Here is a 20,146-nt window from a genome sequence, read left to right as displayed (position 1 = left end):
CCCTCCACTCACTATGCCTGAGGAAGTGATGGTGACTTCAGCCTCTACAATGGAGTCCGTTCCTGCCGAGCTGCCTGTTCCTACCTTGGAGCCTCACGTCAAAGGGGAGCATCTGTGCTCCTGGCGGCTCCCCTCCCACCCCCTTTAACTCTGCCTCCTGCCTTCCTGGCCACGTTGGTTGAGAACCACCTGCGGAACGCCATTTACTCTGCGCCTGGCATCTCCTGTACCCAAGCAGCCCATGCATCCCATAGAACTGGCAGGGCTGAGAGTTCCACCTAAGCCACCTTTAAACATGGGGACCTCTCCCGTTCCTGGCGTGGACCCATTCCCGCCAGATATTGCGGCTTCGTTGGGGAATTTATAAACTCGGCAGTGCACTTCCATTATCATAGCTCAGCTTACTCTGCCATCCAACCCTCTACCTTCTTCCCTCTCTCCCTTGTGCACCCAGGGCTAATTGGCATCACTCCAGATCGTCATCTCCAGCCTCTAGCCCACTGTGGCAGCTGATCCCACGTAATGAAAGGGGCCGTATTCAACCTTGCCCCAAGGATGCACAGAGAAAAAGGAGGGCTCGATCTCTATCGTCATCATCTGAGAGGGCCCCTTCCCCTAAGCATCCAGCTCCCCTCTCTTATCCAATCTCCATCTAATCCGCCACCTCCTGCCAGACCCCTTCCTCCTACCCTGGTGGCAGTCCTCGCTGGGGTTCATGCTAATCCTTCTAGGACTCGTCTTACTATATCCGACCACGAGGCAGTCCTAAGTGATGCTAACAATGCCTCTCCATCTGATGAGGAGGAGGGAGAACTCTCTGATAAGTGTGCCAGCTTCTATTCCTTCCTCCACACGCATCTTCTCTTCCTCTGATTTTGAAGTGAGCCTCTCTAAGGCTGAGCGTGCGATGTTGCTCCTTTAGATGTAGCTCAATCTAGGTCTTTGCTTGATCATAATATTTTTCGTTCCAACTCTACCCACATTGCTACTGTTCCCTTCCCTTTTCTCTTCAAAGAGGTCATGATGGCTGAATGGGCTGCTCCCACTTCTAACAAGCCAGTGGGGCTCATTCCTCAGGCCATTTAGGTTCATTAACCCAACTTTTCTCTAGGGGGTCTGCCTCTTCTCCCAGGGAGGTTCAGGGCAACGCGTACCACCCCTCCTGGCACAGCCAATGGCAGCAGCGGTGGGGGAGGAGCACCCAGAGGCTGTCCCTCCCCCCTCCTCCTAGCCCCCCCCCCGTAAACAATGACTACCCCACAGTGGGAAGCAGGCTTCTCCACTTCTACCCACAGTGGGAAGCCACCACCAGGATTGCTGGGTATTCTCCACCTCAACTCTAGGCTAAGCCTTAGATTTTCAGCCTCCCCACTCTAGACCACATCACCAGATCCCCGAAGTTGAGGGATCCGCACAAACATTTTGGGGTGATTCAAGCCATTCACTACCTGGTCCAGATCAAAGCAATCTAACCTGTATTGTCAATCGAGTTATGGCTAGGCATTTATTTGCTCTTATTTTTGGTACCAAAAAAGGGCAGGTCATGGAGGGCAGCTCCAGACCTGAAATGTCTCGACCGCTTCATTCACAAACCAAAGTTCCACATGGAGTCTCTCCACACTATCAGAGAAGCAGTGTCCCCCAAGACCTCCTGACCTCCATTGATTTTGCAGAGACCTATCTCCACATCCCAATCCTGCCAGCTCATCAGCATTTCCTCAGGTTCTACTACGACGGCCTACATTATAAATACAGGGCCCTCCCCTTTGGTCTCTTTTCGGCCCTGAGGGTCTTTAACAAGGTGATGTTGGCGCTGGCCGCCCACCTCAGGGTGGTCAGCATATTCTCCTATAAACGGGCGACCTGTTGATCAGGTTGCCGTCCTTCCACCAAGCACAAAGGGTGGTTCAACAGACCCTCTCAGCCCTGGAGAGTCACGGCTTTCTCATCAATGACTAGAAAAGCCACCTCATTCTGTCACAAACGCTCCAACATCTGGGAGCAGTATTCTACACCTCTCAGGCAACTTCATCCATTCTCTTCTTCACAGCTAATCTACAGACTCGGTAACCCTAGCCCAACTGCTAGGGTCTGTGATAGCCTGTCAGGAGTGCAACCCTTGGGTATGCTGACACTCCCATCCCCTCCAGTGGTGCCTGCTCCCATTCTAGGAGGACATCATGGCCTGCGTTCACAGGGAAATTCACCTTCCACCAAGGGTTCGCCTCTCTCTGCACTGGTGGTTATCTTCCACAGTGCTTCAGGGCCTGCCCCTGATCGTGCCGACCAGATCTTAGTCACAATGGATGAGAGCCTCCTGGGCTGGGGCCCTCATTGCAAGGGCCAATATGCTCAAGGCACTTGGACACCCTATGAGAAACTCCAGAGCATAAACTGGTTGGGACTGCATGCAGTACCCCTGGCTCTCGTTCAGTTCTCATCATTTGCCACATGAATGTACTAGGTCGAGCCAACAACATGACCACAAAGTCACATATCAGTTGCCATGGCAGTACCCATTCTCGAGTCCTCATGACTGAAGCTGACAAGTAGTTCAAATGGTGTAGGATTACCTCATGTCCATTGTGGCGGAACATATCCAGGGCATAGCAAACTCCCCAGCGCATTGGCTCAGCTGTCAGGCAATAGACCCAGCGGAATGGTCCCTACATCTGGAGGTTTTCCTTCAGATCACTCACTGCTTTAGGAGTCCCCTGGTGGGCATGTTCGCCTCCCTCACAACCACCTTCTTCACTCCCCAGAGATGCCCTGAAGTCTCCTTGGCCACCAGGCCTCCTGTACGACTTTCCCCCGATGGCGATCTTAGGCAAACTCATTTAAAAGCTCAGTGTCAAAAGAGCAGAATTGATTCTCATCACCCTGTCCTGGCCGTGGAGGCCTTGGTTCTTTCCTACCTCCAACAAATATTGGTTCATTCTCCAGGGCCTCTGCCCCAATGGCCGGATCTTCTCTCTCAGGGACCCATCCTCCATCCAGAACCCCAGTAGCCCCAACTCTCCACCTGGAGGTTGAGTGTGCACTCCTAATTCGTAAGGGCTACTCCAAATCAGTTGAAGACACCATCTTAGCCTCTAGGCAGCCATCAGCAAACCACATGTACCATGTCTCCTGGGCTGCCTTCTTTAGGTGGGCATGAAGAAAACATGTTAACCCACGGTCTGCCAGCGTGCCAGAGATTCTCTCCTTTCTACAAGCCAGCCTTAACATGGGTCTTCGCCCCAGTACCCTGAAGTGACAAATGTAAGCCCTCTCCTCGGTCCTCCATCTGTCTACAGGAAACTTCTCCCAGCTGCATCCTCATCTTTGGAGTTTTCTCAAGGGAGCTACTAACCTAGCTCCCCCTACTATCCATAGATCCCCATCCTGGAATTTAAACAAGGTGCTCAGTGCCCTCGCCAGGAGCCCATTTGAACTCTTGGAGGTCGACCTCCGTTTCCTCTCCTTCCTGCTGGCGATTTACCTCAGCCTGTAGAGTCTCTGAACTCACTGTGTTTTCGGTCTGCAAGGAACTCTGCATTTTTCAGCCTGATGGCATCATCTTGAAGCAGATTCCCACGTTCTTACCTAAGGTGAATTCCACCTTTTGTCATTCACGGGACGTGGTGCTTCCAACGCACCCTAAAGAGTGGGTATGGCACTCTCTTGACGTTCGGCGCACCTTACATATCTACCTTCGTAGAACCAAGGCCATCCGCTGCTTTGACCTTCTGTTCATGTCCTGCCAGTCCAACCTGGGCAGTAAAATCTCCAAGGTCACCCTGTCTAGTTGGTTTAAATCCTGCATCGCTCTTGCCTACGAGGCTCTCAAGTTGCCCATACCTTGTGGCATGACAGCACATTCCATCTGCAGTGTGGTTACTTTGGCGGCCTTCTCAGCTAATGCTCCCCTGTTGGAGATCTGCAGGGCAGCTACATGGTCTTCTATCACACCCTTTATTAAACATTATAAGATCACTTCCTTCCATATGGCTCAAGCCGCCCTTGGGCATACTGTTCTCCAACAAGTAGTCTAATTCAGTAACAACAAATAATAATATTTATATACCACTTTTCAACAAATGTTTCCAAAGCAGTTTACACAGAGAAACCATAAATGAATAAGATGGATCCCTGTCCCCAAAGGGCTCACAGCTTAAAACGCCGTCTTTGATTTGCTTGGGTATGTCCCATACTATTGGAGGATGACCTCGGGCTGTGGAAAAAGAAACATTGGTCTTACCATGAAAGGTTCTTTTTCACAGCTGAGGAGATCATCCAGCCCACCCAGGGATTTTCATTTGGCTCTTTTCTCTTGAGGGGGGCCAAGAGTCTTTTTCGGGCTGGAGGCAACTTCTGGAGGCAACAGTTCCTTTTTATTGAGTTCACTAGTCCCAGAACTAGTGACTAGTTCCATCTTATTGAGTTCACTAGTCCTGGAACTGGGGTTTTGCCTCCTCCCAGGCAGGAAGCTAGCCACACCTTCAGTTTTAAGATTGGTCCTATCTTCAGAGCATACTCGGTCACAACCCATACAATTGAAGGATGACCTCCTCGGCTGTGAAAAAAACTTTTCATGGTAAGACCAACATTTCTTTCTCTGTGTTAGGATAACTTTGGTAGCAAGGCTTTATTCAAAAGCCTTGCTAGGCAAACTGGAATCTATAGCAACAAATCAATTAGTGTGATACAGTTGTCAAGTGAGACATGAGAATACTTTAATCAAAACTCTAGAGATGTCCCTTGACATGCTGTTATGAAGTATGTTGACAACTTTTTGTCTTTGTGTAAAGTGTATTGTGAAATGCACATGTGACACAGGCAAATGATGGAATGGGTGTGTAAAATATAGTACCTATTGCAAGTGAACCTTTTGAATAGTAACATTTTCCTTAGTGTGTGTATATGTTCTAGTGTAGTGTAGAAGGGACCATAGGGATAAAATCTACTATAGCTCTGTTTTCTGTTGTCTTATTGATCTACAAATAACCATGTCTTATTTTTTAGTTTTTGTGCCAGCAACAAGGTAGTTCATGAGGTTGTTTCTCAGAAACCTAGGTTTAAATTATTATTACTGCTGTAGCCCTCAGGTTGGATCCAGACCTTGAATGAACAGCAGGAAGCTTGCACAAGGGAACTTTGTCAGGGAACACCCAGGAATGGGGTGTAGTGAGATGCTTCAGAGGGGGGGATTTGCCAAAAATTTGGGGAGGCTTCTTTCATAAGTAGAGCTCCATCCAGTTTTAGCAGTTATTCATTTCTATCCAGTTCCTGAAAGTAGCTTTGTAGGAAGCATAGGGGCCTGATGACAGTGGCTGACATCCTGACTAAATTTACTAGAGAAACTCCTATTGAAATTTAGAAGTCCTTCAGAGTAACTCCTAAGTAGTACTAGTGAAAGTTCCAGTAATACAGTAAATTTTCCCTCCAAAGGCTCTTGAACAAACTTAGCAGTCATGGGATAAGGGGACATGTTCATGTGTGGATTGGTGACTGGTTGAAGGACAGGAAACAGAAGATAGGAATAAATGGTAAGTTTTCACAATGGAGGAAAGTAAGAAGTGGGGTCCCCCAGGGATCTGTACTAGGACCAGTGCTCTTTAACTTGTTCATAAATGATATAGAAGTTGGGATAACCAGCAAAGTGGCTTGATTTGCAAATCACATTAAACTAGACTGCTTAGGGTAGTGAAATCCAAAACAGATTGTGAGGAGTTCCAAAAGGATCTCTCCAAACTGGGTGAGTGGGCAACGAACTTCAAATATACACTGATGGGGTCTGAGCTGTCAGTGACTGACCAGGAGAGAGGTCTTGAGGTCGTGGTGGACAGTTCATTGAAAGTGTTGACTCGGTGTACAGCAGCTGTGAAAAAGGCAAACTCCATGCAAGGGATCATTAAGAAGGGGATTGAAAATAAAAATGCTCATACAAATCTGTGGTGTGGCCACATCTGAAGTACTGCATACAGTTCTGGTAACCGTATCTTAAGAAAGTCATTGTAGAACTGGAAAGGGTGCAGAAGAGGGCAACCAAGATGATCAGGGGCTTGGAGCGCCTTTCTTATGAGCAAGGCTACAACATAGTTTGGAAAAGAGACTACGGGTAGACATGAAAGAGGTGTATACATTTATGCATGGAGTAGAGAGTGGACAAATTTTTCTCTCTAACACCATGCTAGAATCAGAGGTTATCCAATGAAATTGACGGCTGGGAAATTTAGTACCCTCTCGCCGCCTCCTATTAGGAGTATTTTTAAAGGCAGGCAGGGCCGCCCCGCCCCCACTTGCTTGTAAAGTGGAATTCATCAGATTCCCCTTTACAAACATTTCCCTTGAACTGGTTCAACCCTCGGACCGAACTGGGGGCCAGTATGATTTGAACTGGCTTGTGGACAAGCAGGCTGGCTCAAAATCAAACCAAACCACCGTAATCAGTTCCATGCACCACCCCTACAGTACTCCAAATGTGGCTGCACCATTGACTTGTATAAGGGCATATTAGCAGTTTTATTTTCAATTCTCTTCCTAATGGTTACAAGCATGGAACTGACATTTTGGACATCTGTCACACATTGTGTCGACACTGTGTCAACAAGCTGTCCACCACAACCCCAAGATCTCTCTCCTGGTCAGTCGCCAACTAGACCCTATCAGCATATATGTGACATTGGGGTTTTTTGCTCCAATATGCATAATTTTACACTTGCTTACATCGAACCAAATTTGCCATTTTGTTGTCCACTCCATCAGTTTGGAGAGATCTTTTTGGAGCTCCTCTCAATCTGTTGTGGATTTCACTACCCTAAATAGTTTGGTATCATCTGCATATTTGGCCACCCTGCTGCTTCCCCCAACTTTCAAATCATTTATGGTCCCAGTACATATCCCTGGGGGAGCCCACTTCTTACTTCTCTCCATTTAGAGAACTGTCCATTTATACCTACCCTCTGTTTCCTGTCATTCAACCAACCACCAAGCCAGACATGAACCTGTCTCCTTATCACATAAATCTTCATTCAGCCATGATACTTGCTGGGTGACTTTGGGCCAGTCACTTCTCGCTCAGCCTAACCTACTTCACAGGGTTGTTGTGAGGAGAAACGTAAGTATGTAGTACACTGCTCTGGGCTCCTTGGAGGAAGAACGGGATATAAAATGTAAATTAAATTTAATTTAATTTAAAAACTGCTATGTTTTCTCAAGAGTCTTTGATTAGGAACTTTGTCGAAAGCTTTTTGAAAGTCCAAGTATACTATGTCAGCTGGATCACCTTTATCCACACAGCTGTTGACACTCTCAAAAACTCCAAAAGGTTGGTGAGGCAAGATTTGCCTTTGCAGAAGCAATGCTGGTTCTCCTTCAGCAGGGCCTGTCCTTCTATATGTTTAACAATTTTATCTTTGAGAATGCTTTCCATCAATTTGCCCAGCCTGGAATTTCCCCAATCCCCGTGGATCCCCTTGTGAAAATCAGTGTTACATTGACTACTTTCCAGTCCTCTGGTACACAGAGCCTGATTGTATGGGAAAGTTAAATATTTTTGCAAGGAGGTCGGCAATTTCACATTTGAGTTCGTTAAGGACTCTCAGATGGATGCCATCTGGTCCTGGTGATTTTGTTAATTTGGCCCTGCACGTGAAACAAGTAGCATTTCTGAGAATGGTACCTTGAGGGTCCAGGACTTCAATGTGCTACCTGGCAGCCTAAATTTTACTTCAAGGACCTCCCATCGACATTTCCCAGTACTGTTGGTTCCGATGTGCACCACGACAACTGACTCCTCCCCAGCACTGCCTAACAGCCTATCTAGAGGCTGCGTGACATCCTCAACTTTCTCACCAGGCAAGCAAGTCACCATGTGGTCTACATGCAGGTCACAGATCCATCTATCTATACCCCTAATGATAGAATCGCCCACTACTATGAGGCCCCATACCCTCTGGAGGAGTATCGCTTGTGTGAGAGGCTATGGGCTCATCATCCACAGAAGGGATCCCTTCTAAGGGAGTGTTTCCCTCTTCCTTGGAATGATGTTGTCCTTCCCTGAGACCTCCATTCTCCATGATACCAATCTTTAGGAGGAGCTTTTTGAGGGCACAGTGTGACAGCATTAGGGAGGGAAACAAAAAAATTCCCGGTGCCTTCATGGAACACTGTGTGTGACCTTTTGGATCCTGACCAATATGCTCAATGTTCACTTCTGAAATCTGGTCTCTTTCAAGTAGTCACTTTTGAAATGTGGTAATTTTTAATGTCAGATCTGACAAGGAAATCTGTATTGATGTGTTTGTGTTTCAGGTGATCCATGGGTGGCTTATCGTTTCTTCGCTCTTTCTGCTGTTCTTCTTCTCATTCATTTATTTAGGGTAAGTTTGCAAAATACCTGATCTTTATTGCTGTTAAAGTCAGTAAGCAGAAGCACTTACTTTTGTTGGATTATCAAGTATTTGCCCCTTGTAAGAAGAACCACCTCCAAAATTATCAGGAATAAAGAATACCAAGGGGAGTGTGGCTTGTGCATTCTTTTTTTAGGACTAAAATATTATTTAGAGAGGAGTCTTCTCTTTAAGTACTCACCTGGTTGCCGCTGGCAACTTGGAATTTTATGTTTAGGAGACTGGTATTGTGAGGGCTTGCTTTTTTTTTTTTTTAACACACACCACATCTCTGCAGGCAGGAGTGGCTACAGCAGAAGCAGTGAAATGCTAACAACATTCCTCATGCTTGAATCCTACCAGTTGGTAGGAGAAGGTCCAGGAAGTTGCCCTACATCATGTCATAGGTTCACTTCCTGGTACATTCTAGAGGAAAATCAAAATAGTGACTATCAGGAGTTGGCTAACAGAAATGTTATCAGCATTGCTGAAGTTGCACCTCTCCTTAAAGGTGTAACCCCCCCCCAAAACCCACAAATGCCACAACAAGAAGGGTTAATCTCCTCTACCTCACCAAAAGCAGTTGAATAATTTTTTTTTTTTACAGGCAGGTAAGTTTTCGGAGCTAAAATTACAAGGCTGCTTTAGAGATTGTCACACACAAAAAGCAGACTTAATTGTCGTCTTCAACTATTGCTCTCATTGATTCCTCTCTCTTAACCATTGTCTGAGTAACATCTAGAATCTGTTTTGTCTGTTACATAGGGAGGTTTTTAAGACCTATAATGTTGCCATGGACTACATTACCCTAGCTCTTATTATCTGGAATTTTGGTGTGGTGGGAATGATCAGCATTCATTGGAAAGGCCCTCTCCGGGTCCAGCAAGCTTATCTCATTATGATAAGTGCTCTCATGGCCCTGGTGTTCATCAAATACCTTCCAGAATGGACTACCTGGCTCATCTTGGCAGCAATTTCTCTGTACGGTAAGATCCTGGAGCCAAATACTATTCTAGAAACAACCATGGCTTATCGTTCTGCTTTTCTTCTCCAATTTTATGTTGGTACTCAATGGCACTTTACTTACAAAAGTACTGAGCAATTTGAATCTAGTGTAGGACTGTTTAATGTGTCCTTTTGATATGAGAGCACTCCTATTGAGAGTCTGTTGATTATGCTTTCATGTGTGTATCTTTCTGTGATAAGTAAAGAATGGTTTATTTTCACATTATTGTTTTCTTTGCCTCCAATCCATATAGAAACTTTAGGCAGTAAAGTCTGTCTCTGGTGAAATAGGGTAAGAGATACTAAAGAAGATGCATGTTATTCCCTACATCCAATCTCTGACAAAGAAAATATAACTTTACAGTGTTCTGGTTTTTGGGTGTTGCTACAGTCCATAAAAACATGAGTGTCTTCTAGATTTACAAAACAAATTTGTAATTAACACAATTAGAAAGAGGAAATTTCCAAAGTTTCCAGTCATGCAGTCATTGCAAAATATATTTTGCCCCATTGTCTTTTCCCAGGAAAGATCTAGTAATTAAGATTTGTTTGCGGTTGATAATCCACTTAATTTTTCTATTGTTTCATGCCACCTGTTGGTTTGTGCAAAAACAGTCTTTGGACCTATCTGCATAATGGCCAAAGTGATTCTTAGAATGATTCTGTTTTTGCAAATTGAAATGGTTCCGTGTGATAGAAAATCATTCTTTCCACTTTAAAGCTCTGAGTATAGAATATGACTGTTGCAGAACAACACTCATGTAGCATACTATACTTTAAAGCATTTTGTAGAACCATGTTTCAAAAGATATTCTTACAGAATTTGGAATACACTTTAGCCCCATGTAATCTGCACATGTTGTAGAAGATTGTATCTAATGTAGCCTCGTCTGATCCCTCCCTCTCCCCAATGGCATGCCTGTTCTACTTCCAATTAACATTTGTGTTGGGGCCTGTGTGTGAAGAGCCTCATGTGCGTAAGGTTAGTCCATACAAACTTGTACATCACAAAATGGATATGTATAGGTGACATGGATGGATCATTCCTGTCCACCTAATCAATAGGTGCCCAAGTCAACTCACAAAAATCTAAATAGATCAACATTACAAGATTAAGACTATAAATATTAGAAAAACAAAACAACCTAACGAAAAACCAGAAAGTGATCTTTGGACACTGTGCATATAGACCCCTGTGCAAACGTTAAGTCAAATGATAGACAGGGATTTTCGTCATGAGGGAAAGGTGAGCTGATGAAGTCCTAATCCCACACCATGTATATAGTGTTTGATTCAAAATTACTGTACAGGCATTCAGATGTTCTTTAAGCCCCTGGTGGTGCAGTGGTAAAACTGCCGCCCTGTAACCAGAAGGTTACAAGTTCGATCCTGACCAGGGGCTCAAGGTTGACTCAGCCTTCCATCCTTCCGAGGTCGGTAAAATGAGTACCCAGAATGTTGGGGGCAATATGCTAAATCATTGTAAACCGCTTAGAGAGCTCCGGCTATAGAGCGGTATATAAATGTAAGTGCTAATTGGAATGACTACATGGTATGAAAAGTCCCTCCTAACCAGTAGGAATTTACCGCTTTTTGTTTTGCATCAACCTCCACTTTGTAGATTTGTAAGGGAGAGCCACCATTGGATGAATGTATGGCTTCTCCTAGTGTGGAAAACCCAATGGGAATGATTATTTGGGCAGGAAAGGGTAGGAGTGCACACATGTGCAGTTTTTGATTTGGTAGTATGTAGGGACTGTTCATCCCCAATGAACAGCAACAGAATGGTGGAATGGTTGTCATCTGATATGAGGCTTGCTATTTAGTGCTTTAGCATTAATGCCATTTTGTGCTGGTTTATAGAGGTAAGGGCACGTAGTGATCTTTTTACCTTATTATTATGTAAAGTGTGAGCACACAAGTGCTTATGTTGCTCTTTTTAAAAGGAAATATAATGTAAAGTCCCAGCTCTTCAAGAGCTTTAAAAAAAAACTCTGCACTCCCCCATCTTTTGAATCTGTAGAATATGCACTTTCAAACCGGCAAAGTTCCTCCCAACTCATCTACCCCCTTGTGTTGGCACAGATTACTGGTGGTTTTAAAATGTTTCAATTCAGGAAATCCTTTTCTATGTTCATCTGCCTTGGAAGTGCAATATGTTACAGAGGATTTCAGGGAGTCTTCCAGGCTGTGCACAGGTTATCACTATAGTCTGTGTAAAACGAGTGTCCATTGAATACATCCAATTCCCTCATGTGATTGCACGTTGCAGGGAAGATCAGTCATGATAGACAAGTTGAGCTTTCAGGAAACCTCAGGATTCCCTAGAATATAGTTTGTAAACCACTGCTGTGTAGGATTGGGGCTGGCTGCACCTTAGGAAATTGCTCTCATTCAAAAAAAAGAAAATTATTGTGCAAACTCTCGCAGGTCTGATCTTGATTGGAGCTGGGATGTCTTTGTTGTACTAGACTGCAGAATGGCACACATTGGAGCAGCCAAGTCCCAAGGTACTACATTCTGAGTACCCAGAATGTTGGGGGCAATATGCTAAAATCATTGTAAACCGCTTAGAGAGCTCCGGCTATAGAGCGGTATATAAATGTAAGTGCTATTGCTGTTGCTAAGGTGACCAAAACCTAAATCAGCATAGCCAAGTGTGTGTGTGTAGAGCCCAATTTAAGTAAGGGAAAATTTCCTTCTGTTTTTTTAATTCATGGCAGTTTTTTCTCCTCCTCTATATATTTAATTCTCTTACAGCCAATTGAGGAGAGAACTGTGTGGGGATGTTTGGCAAGCCACACCCCCACTGCAGCCATGACCAATGAAAAGGCAGCGGCGGAGCTGCTCCTCAGGACAGGACAGACAACGTACTTAGGAGGCGACATGGTGGCGGCACAGCCACCCCAAAATGGCTGCCCTGGCTGGCAGGCAGGGAGGGAGCCGGGTGGCGGGAAAAGCCCCGCCACCCCGGAGGAGGCAGCTGGTGGGCATAGGAGGAGGCACGGTGGCAGTGGGGGGAGAAGCGGCCTGGCAGGGAGCTGGGAGAAACCCCACCTGCTTCAGGCGGGAGGAAGTAGTGGCGGGCCCGGGCTGAGGAGGCGGCTGTTGCCAGGCCAGTCAGTGCCCTGAGGAGAAGCGGCTGCTGCTGGGCTGCCAGCGGGCTGAGGGGGAGTGGCTGCCAGCAGACCGAAGGAAAGGCCAAGGATGAGGGCCAAGTTGGGGGGAGAACGAGTGAAGCGAGTTGTGTGGGGGAGAGCACGAGCAAGAAGGATGTGTGGAGGGAGAGTGGGAGTGCAAGAGATGTGGGGGGAGAAGTGGCCACCGACAGGCCAAGGGTGAGGGCCAAGTGTGGGGGGGGAGAGCGGGGGTGAGAGGGATGTGGTGGGGGAGAGGGGGGATGCTCAGTGTACTATCTCGCAGATGCTCTCTGTGGGTTCAGCTAGTTCAATAATAAAGGGCAAAAAGTAAAGGGGAAAATGTTTTGGTTAGTGCTAAATAACTCTAGTTTTTGCAACCAGCTCATATATGGTTTAGCTTTTCAAGTAAAAACAGGCAGCTTGGCAGTCTCTCAAGATTTATGCACTATAGAACAGGTTTGTGAATGCCATGTGCTTTTTCCTCAAATGGTGTTTGTTTAGATAATCCAAGTGACCTTATAAAATATGCTACTTAAGATGTGAAGAAACACAGATTGTCAGTGCTCCATGTCCAAAGATTGTGGTATTGGCAGTATCATCATGGAACTCTTTTTCGTAGTTCAGATTTTACACTGAAAAGCCATCTGTTGCATACAGAAACCTTAGAAAATGTACACAACTACTGTTACTGTATTTGTGAATCCAAGACTAGGTTTTTCCTGAGTTCTTTGATGCTAGAAATTGGGAGGTTGTCTTAAATTCAGGGTCCTCTTCAGTATAACCCAGTGGTTCCCAAACTGGAGCCTCCAGATGTTGCTGAACTACAGCTCCCATCACCCCAACCACAATAAATTGTAGCTGGGGCTGATTGGAGTTGCAGTTCAACAACATCTGGAGGCTCCCAGCTTGGGAACCACTGGTATAACCTATATTTAACCCATATTTTAAGGGGGTCATCTTAAATTCAGGATTGACTTCTATTCAGATAAATATGGTAAAATTCAGGTAAATACGGTAGCATCTTATCTCAACCCAAGGAAAATTGCCAAGTTGCGTGGAAATGTACATTTGCATCTGCATAAAACTTACAGCAGGGAAGTTTTGTTCAGCAGCAGTTGACAATTTTTCAAGCTGTTACATTGCAATTACTCCTGATTAATTTTTGTGTTAGGAAATAGTTTGCCTAGGTCCTCCTGTATCCAACTAAGCCTAGGCTGACATGTCAGAAAATCTTGGCATGCCAGGGCAGGAAGCACGATTTTCATCAATTCTCTCTTCCCTCTGCAGTCACCTGTGCATCCTGAAACTATGTCCCTGAGCGTTGGGGGACTTATAAGAATATAATTTCCTGAGACACAGGCAGTTGCAGAGTGAAAGGAGGAATCACTAAAAATTGCAGAGGCCTCTCACGCTATAGAAAACCCTGACTCATTACCACAGGGTTAGTTTAGATGTCGATTTTGTAAAGACAACCTGATAAGAGAGCATAGGAATTCTAGAGGGAGACTTGAACGTGTGGCTGAATTGTGCACTCCATTTAGAACTTCTCTTATTCCTTTATTTTTTGATGAAAATCACACCACCTCTTGTACAAGCAGAATGTCCTTCACAAATGCAATATTAGTCTGAATATGAGATGAGTTGGCTTTTAGCCTATTTCCAAAGGGAAGCAGGCTTATAAAATTACTGTGTGTGCATGATCTTGTGTTTACACCAGTCCAATACAAACCAAATTCATAGAGCACATTGGGGGGGGGGGGGTTGTCTCTTTTTTACTTCTCTATCCCCATCTGCCATGTTAATTTAAGATGGCAGCTGCTCAAAGTATATACAGAATCTCTTTATAATCTACATACTGACAGATGGTTAGAAACCAAATTCACAGCACCTGATGGAGGATTCCTAGGTAAGAGTCACCATGTTAAAAGAAGAAAGTAGGCTTAATTAGTTCTACTTATAACTAGTTGTTCATACACAGGTCATATTACTGCTAAACTGTGCTGGATTCTGTCCAATTTTCTGTGGTGTCATTTTACTGATCCTTGTAGCCAAAACTATAGACCAAAACTTCATAGCCTGCAGAACAAAAAAACACCAGGCAAATGGTGCTATATTTATTAGACCAGCTGATGTTTAGAATGGTTTATCTAAGCTTTACCAGTATTGGTTAAAAAAACGTTTTGCCAAAATGCAGGTTTTTCTGGGTTTTTCTTAATTTTTTTTAAACTACAATGTCTTTCTTTCAGATATGGTTGCTGTATTGTGTCCTAAAGGGCCCCTTCGTATGCTGGTTGAAACGGCTCAAGAAAGAAATGAAACTTTGTTCCCAGCACTCATTTATTCATGTAGGTATTTAAGATTTGTAATCTGATGTCTGTTCCAATTTAGGGACATTTTTAAATGATACATCTGATTTTCTGCTGAAGTGTGTGATGCTAGATGCACAGCTCTGTATCATGTTTTCATTTTCTTGGGACTGATCTCTGCTAGCTCAAAAGTTTGAAACATGCTGTATAAGATGCCCCATGATAAAAAGAACAATTTGTGCTGTTGAAAATGGAAGAAAAGGAAGACTAAAACTGTTTGACATGGCTAAAGAAATGGATCAAGCCCAACAACACTTCTGTAAATGCTTTTCCATTGAATCATAGAGTTAGAAGGGATGTTGGAGGTTTTCTACTCCAGTCTTCTGCTTAGTGTAGGAAATGACTACACCTTCCCTGACAAATGGCTGCCTGGCCTCTGAAAACACTGGAAGAAAACTCACTTACACATGATGCAGACTGTTCCACTGTTGAACAGCTCTTACAATTAAGAAATTCTTTCAGATGTCTAGTCTAAATCTGCTTCCTTGTAATTTCAACCCATTGGTTCTAGTCCTGCCCTCAGGGCCAACAGAGAACTACTCTGTTGCTGCTTCTTAGTGACAGCTCTTCAGATATTTGAAGATAGCTATCATATCTCCCCTTAGTCTTCTCTTCTCCAGGCTAAACATACGCAGCTCCTCCAGTTGTTCATAGGACTTGGTTTCAATACCTCTTACCATCTTTGGAATGGGTTCAGAGGAAGGTAACAGTTTATCAGTGCCCTTTAGTTCAATGCTCAGAACTGGACACAACATTCCAAGTGAGGTCTGGCAAGCAACAGAGTGGAACTGTTATTACTTGTGATCTGGACACTATGCCTCTGTTAATGCAGACTAAAGTTGCTTGAGTTTTGTTAGCAGCTGCATCACAGTGCTGGCTCGTGTTCAACTCTTGATCCGCTGAGACACCTAGATCTGTTTCACATGTACTGCTGCCAAACAAGGTCTCCCCCATTCCATATGTGTGCATTTGATTTTTCTTGTCTAATTTACATTTGTCTCTGTTGAACTTCATTTTGTTGGTTTCGACCCACTACATTGTCCTGATCAGATTGGATGGAATCTTGATTCTGCCTTCTAAGATATTAACTATCTCTTAAATACCCAAGGCCTAAGCTGTTTACGGCTTTATAGGTAATGACCAGCACCTTGTATTTTGCCCGGAAATGTATCGGCAGCCAGTGTAGTTCTTTCAGCATGGGTAATATGGTCTCTCCTAGATGACCAAGAGACCAACCTGGCTGCCACATTCTGGACCAACTGCAGTTTCCAGACTACGTACAAAGGCAGCCCCACATAAAGCGCATTGCAGTATTCCAGCCTAGAGATTACCAGCATATGCACCACATATGTACCATATGTACCACTGTTTTGAGGTCATTCATCTCAGGAAACGGATGCATTTGGCATAATAAGCTGATGAGACCCAGCTCTACCTATCTTTTAAGTCAGCAGGGAGGCAGTGGATGTTCTGGAGTGGATGGGAGCAAACAAGCTGAAACTAAATCCAGATCAGACAGAAGTGCTCTGGGTTGGTAGAACTGATCATCTGAGTAATGAGGTAAATCTGGTCTTGGATGGGGTCACACGCACTCTGAAAGACAAAGTCCACAGCTTGGGGTGCTTCTAGACCCGATGTTGTCCTTGGAGGTGCAGGTGGCGGCGGTGTGCAGTAGTGCCTTTTACCGACTATAGCTAGAGCACCAGCTGCAACCCTACTTGGAGAAGTCAGACCTGATGTCAGTCACTCATGTGTTGGTAACATCCAGGTTGGACTACTGCAATGCACCCTATGTGGGGCTGCCCTTGAGGACTGTTCTGAAGCTTCAGCTGGTCCAGAATGCTGCTGCAAGGATGCTCATGGGTGAAAGTTACTTCATGAGTATCACACCCATCCTGCGGCCGCTTCATTGGTTACCGGTCCGCTTCTGGGCTAGATTCAAGGTACTGGTCTTGACCTTTAAAGCTCGACACGGCTTGGGGCCGGGATACCTGTCGGACCACATTTACCCATATGAACCTGCCAGGGCCCTCTGCTCATCATCTCAGGCCCTGCTCATGGCCTCCCCACTAACAGAGATCCTCTTGGCAGGGACTAGAGACAAGTCCTTTACAGTTGTGGCCCCTCGGCTTTGGAACGCCCTCCCTGAAGAGCTTAGCCATGCTCCCTTCCTCAGTGTCTTTAAAAAAACTACAAACATCTTTTTAAAGAGGCTTTTTAATGCTCCGTCTTTGGTTATATCTGGTAGGTTCTTTGGTTTTTAGTCTTTATAATTCTTAATTTTTAGCTTTTAAACTAACTTTTAATTTGAAATTTAATACTGATTGTGGTTTTTGACCTGACTTTTAACTTGTTTACTTTGATTAATTTTATTACTTTTATTGTATAATGTTGTCAGCTGCCATGAGCAGTAGTGTACTGGAGGGGCAGGGTATAAATATTTTAAATAAATAAAATAAGTGGAAGGAATCTCATGCAAGCAAACTTCACCACACACTCATTAAACACAGCAACCCCCTCCACCATCTCCCAGTAAATCTACTTCGGAGGTTGAAAGACCTCTGGAACGGGATGGTATGGGGTGCTGATATTTGCAAGGGGGAAGGTAAACTGCCTTCTGTTTGTGCAAGAACCACTTAGAATCTAACATATCATATTTATAGTGTGCTTCCCTAGTACAATGAACCTAAGGCCAAACTTCTTGGTTAGAAACAATTGCTCAGTTTACAGCATTTCTGAAGATATTCATTTACCACTGCCACTGAAAATCAGAAAATGTGTCTGAGTGATTTAGGAGAACTATACCTATTGACTCTGTCAGTTTCTTTTTAGGATGGAGTGTACCAGCTATTTCTCTAGTGCAGGATTATGCTTTATCTCTTTCTGCCATTGCATGCAGATGCAGATATAGTGGCCCGAATTATTTTAGGATTGAGGTATAAGTAAACCAAATATACAGTACCTGTGGATTTGGATTTGGTATGTGGCCTGTAAGTAGGTCTGATTTCTGTCCACTAATTTTCCTTTCAACTAATTCTTAATGAAACTAATTCTACTGTTTTGTTGTCTTCACATGGCTACTGCTAAATTTGAAAAACAAACCTCACCAAAGTAAACTGATTTTTTAAAAAATTGTTTCAAGCAAATAATACGGTATTGTAAAATAGAAGGTTTTATTTCACAGCTAGAATGTGTCAAAATTTCAGCCAGATTGGCTGCTGACTTAATAACTGGGCACTGAAGCAGAGAAACCAGCCTAGTTTTGTAGTCATCTTGCGTTTTCACACCCTTTGAACCTCCCTCTTACACCAACAGCAACAATGATATGGCTGGTGAACATGGCTGAGGAAGATCCTGAAGCCCAAAAGAGAGCTCCCAAAAGCTCCACCTATGATAAACAAGGTAAGGACTGTAATAGCAGTATCAGTGGCCCTGTGCCAGTTGGTTTGGAAGCAAAGCAGGGCCACCAGCAAACAAAAGCAAAGTTTCTACATACCTGGAGAAACCACAAGATATGCAGAACTTAATGCCTTTCAACACTGACCTCCCTCCCAGATCCACTGGGCTGAAGTCTTGAAAAAATAGGAAGAGGCCAAAGGGCAGGCACAAATCTTAACTTAAATTATTGACTGTCGGAGCTGGCTGCCAACAAAATAAATTCCCTCACTATCTTCCTAGCTCAGAGGAAGTCACCCTTGCTGGCATCCAAATTTAGCCAGTCTTGCAAGATAGGCTAAATTTCTCCTGCCTTGCAAGACTGTTTGAGCCTAGACACAGAAAAGGTATGATGTTGCATGCATGAAGCAAATGTTCTTTTCCTGGATCTCCATAGAAGGTGCTAGGAAGCACCTCGTTTCTCCTCTTGCAGGCTTCCCAGATGCACCTGGTTGGCCACTGCGTAAGGCAGGATACTGGACTGGATGGGCCTTTGGCCTGATCCAGCAGGGCTTTTCTTATGTTCCTGTTCCTTCTGCAGCCCTGTCCCATAACACTTAGAACAGGGGTCCCAACCTGTGTTTCTCTAGGTGTTGCTGAACTACAACTCCCATTATCCTCAGCTACAATTTACTGTGGCCGGGAATGATGGGAATTGTAATTCAGCAACATCTGAACTACCCCTGCTTTAGAGACACATTTATGGGACACACAGAGCACTGCAGAGGGAAGGGTAATCAGCAAAAACAGCTCCTTCCCTGTTTTTTTACAAGTTTGTTTATATTTATGTAAACTGCTTTGGAAACTTTGGTTGAAAGTGGTATATAAATATCCATCATATTCATAAGCATAGCGGGGTTAACTTGAAAGTTGCTTTTAAGTCTTTGTATAGTTCAAGTCCTATTTGGAGGGTCAGGTGAGGTGTGTTGGGGGGCTAGTGCTCAGCCTCATGGCTGCTGGCTTGTGGGTCCCACAGGATTTGATCTTGTCCCCGTCGTACAACATCAACATGAAAATGCTGGGAAGATCGTCTGGAGTTTGGGGCTTTGATATCATCAATGCACAGTACAGATCTGGAGCCAGCTACCAGTACATATATTAGACTGATGTTTCTCAACTGCCGTTCCACAGGCCCGTGAGGAGTTGAGTGTTGGTCTGTACAAATTAAGCTCCCCCCAAAAAAACCCCCAATTTCAAGCCGGTGGGGGCTGCCACCACAGGGAACTCTCCAGAGCTAATTTCTAGGCAGGCAGCCCTCGCTGCAGGGATAATGTTCATGTCACTTCCTCGAAATGAACGTAATCCCTGCAGTGAGGGCTGCCTGCCTAGAAATGAGCTCCGGAGAGCTCACTCAGGCTCCGTGGATCCATGGTTCCTTTGCCCCACCCCCTTTGCGTGTGAGGGAGTCCAAGCAAGCTCTGCTCCACATGCCAGTGCCTTTCTGAAGCCCATTTGTTGGGCAGGATAGGGCCTTCTAGCTGATTGCCTCCAGGCTGTGGAACTCTGTCTCAGTTAGGACCTACATGGCGCCCTCATTCCCAGTCTTTCAGAAGTGACAGATGACTGCCCTTCTCATTCTAGTGGGTAGCTGTTCTGACTTCCTTTCTGTTTTGTATCTGTGTGTGATGGTTTTTAGTTGTAGTTTTAAAACAAAAAATCTTTAAAATTAATTTGTTTTTAATTTGCCTTGGGGTGACAAAGGAACTATATTTCTGTAGACCCACAAAGCATGGTTGGGCACTTTGTTCCCATTATTTCCACCCCTTTTTATCATTTCCCCCCACATTTTTGAAGCCTCTGGGAACCTAACCCCCCCCCCCAAATCCCA

At 44.6% G+C, this 20,146-nt stretch overlaps 1 protein-coding gene across 1 annotated transcript in view; it reads left to right on the top strand.

Annotated features, from left to right (window-relative positions):
• PSEN1 (presenilin 1) overlaps nt 1–20,146 on the top strand; it is a 55,442-nt gene that overhangs the window by 26,650 nt on the left and 8,646 nt on the right. The window contains exons 5-8 of the mRNA XM_053283766.1: nt 8,296–8,363; nt 9,138–9,358; nt 14,764–14,862; nt 18,199–18,285. Coding sequence (XP_053139741.1) covers nt 8,296–8,363; nt 9,138–9,358; nt 14,764–14,862; nt 18,199–18,285 — 475 coding nt within the window. The remainder of the gene's footprint in view (nt 1–8,295; nt 8,364–9,137; nt 9,359–14,763; nt 14,863–18,198; nt 18,286–20,146) is intronic.

The sequence above is a fragment of the Hemicordylus capensis genome, chromosome 1 (assembly GCF_027244095.1).
Source record: "Hemicordylus capensis ecotype Gifberg chromosome 1, rHemCap1.1.pri, whole genome shotgun sequence".
Lineage (NCBI taxonomy): Eukaryota > Metazoa > Chordata > Lepidosauria > Squamata > Cordylidae > Hemicordylus > Hemicordylus capensis.
Note: the sequence above shows the minus strand (reverse complement) of the source record. Positions and strands in the feature narration are given on the sequence as shown.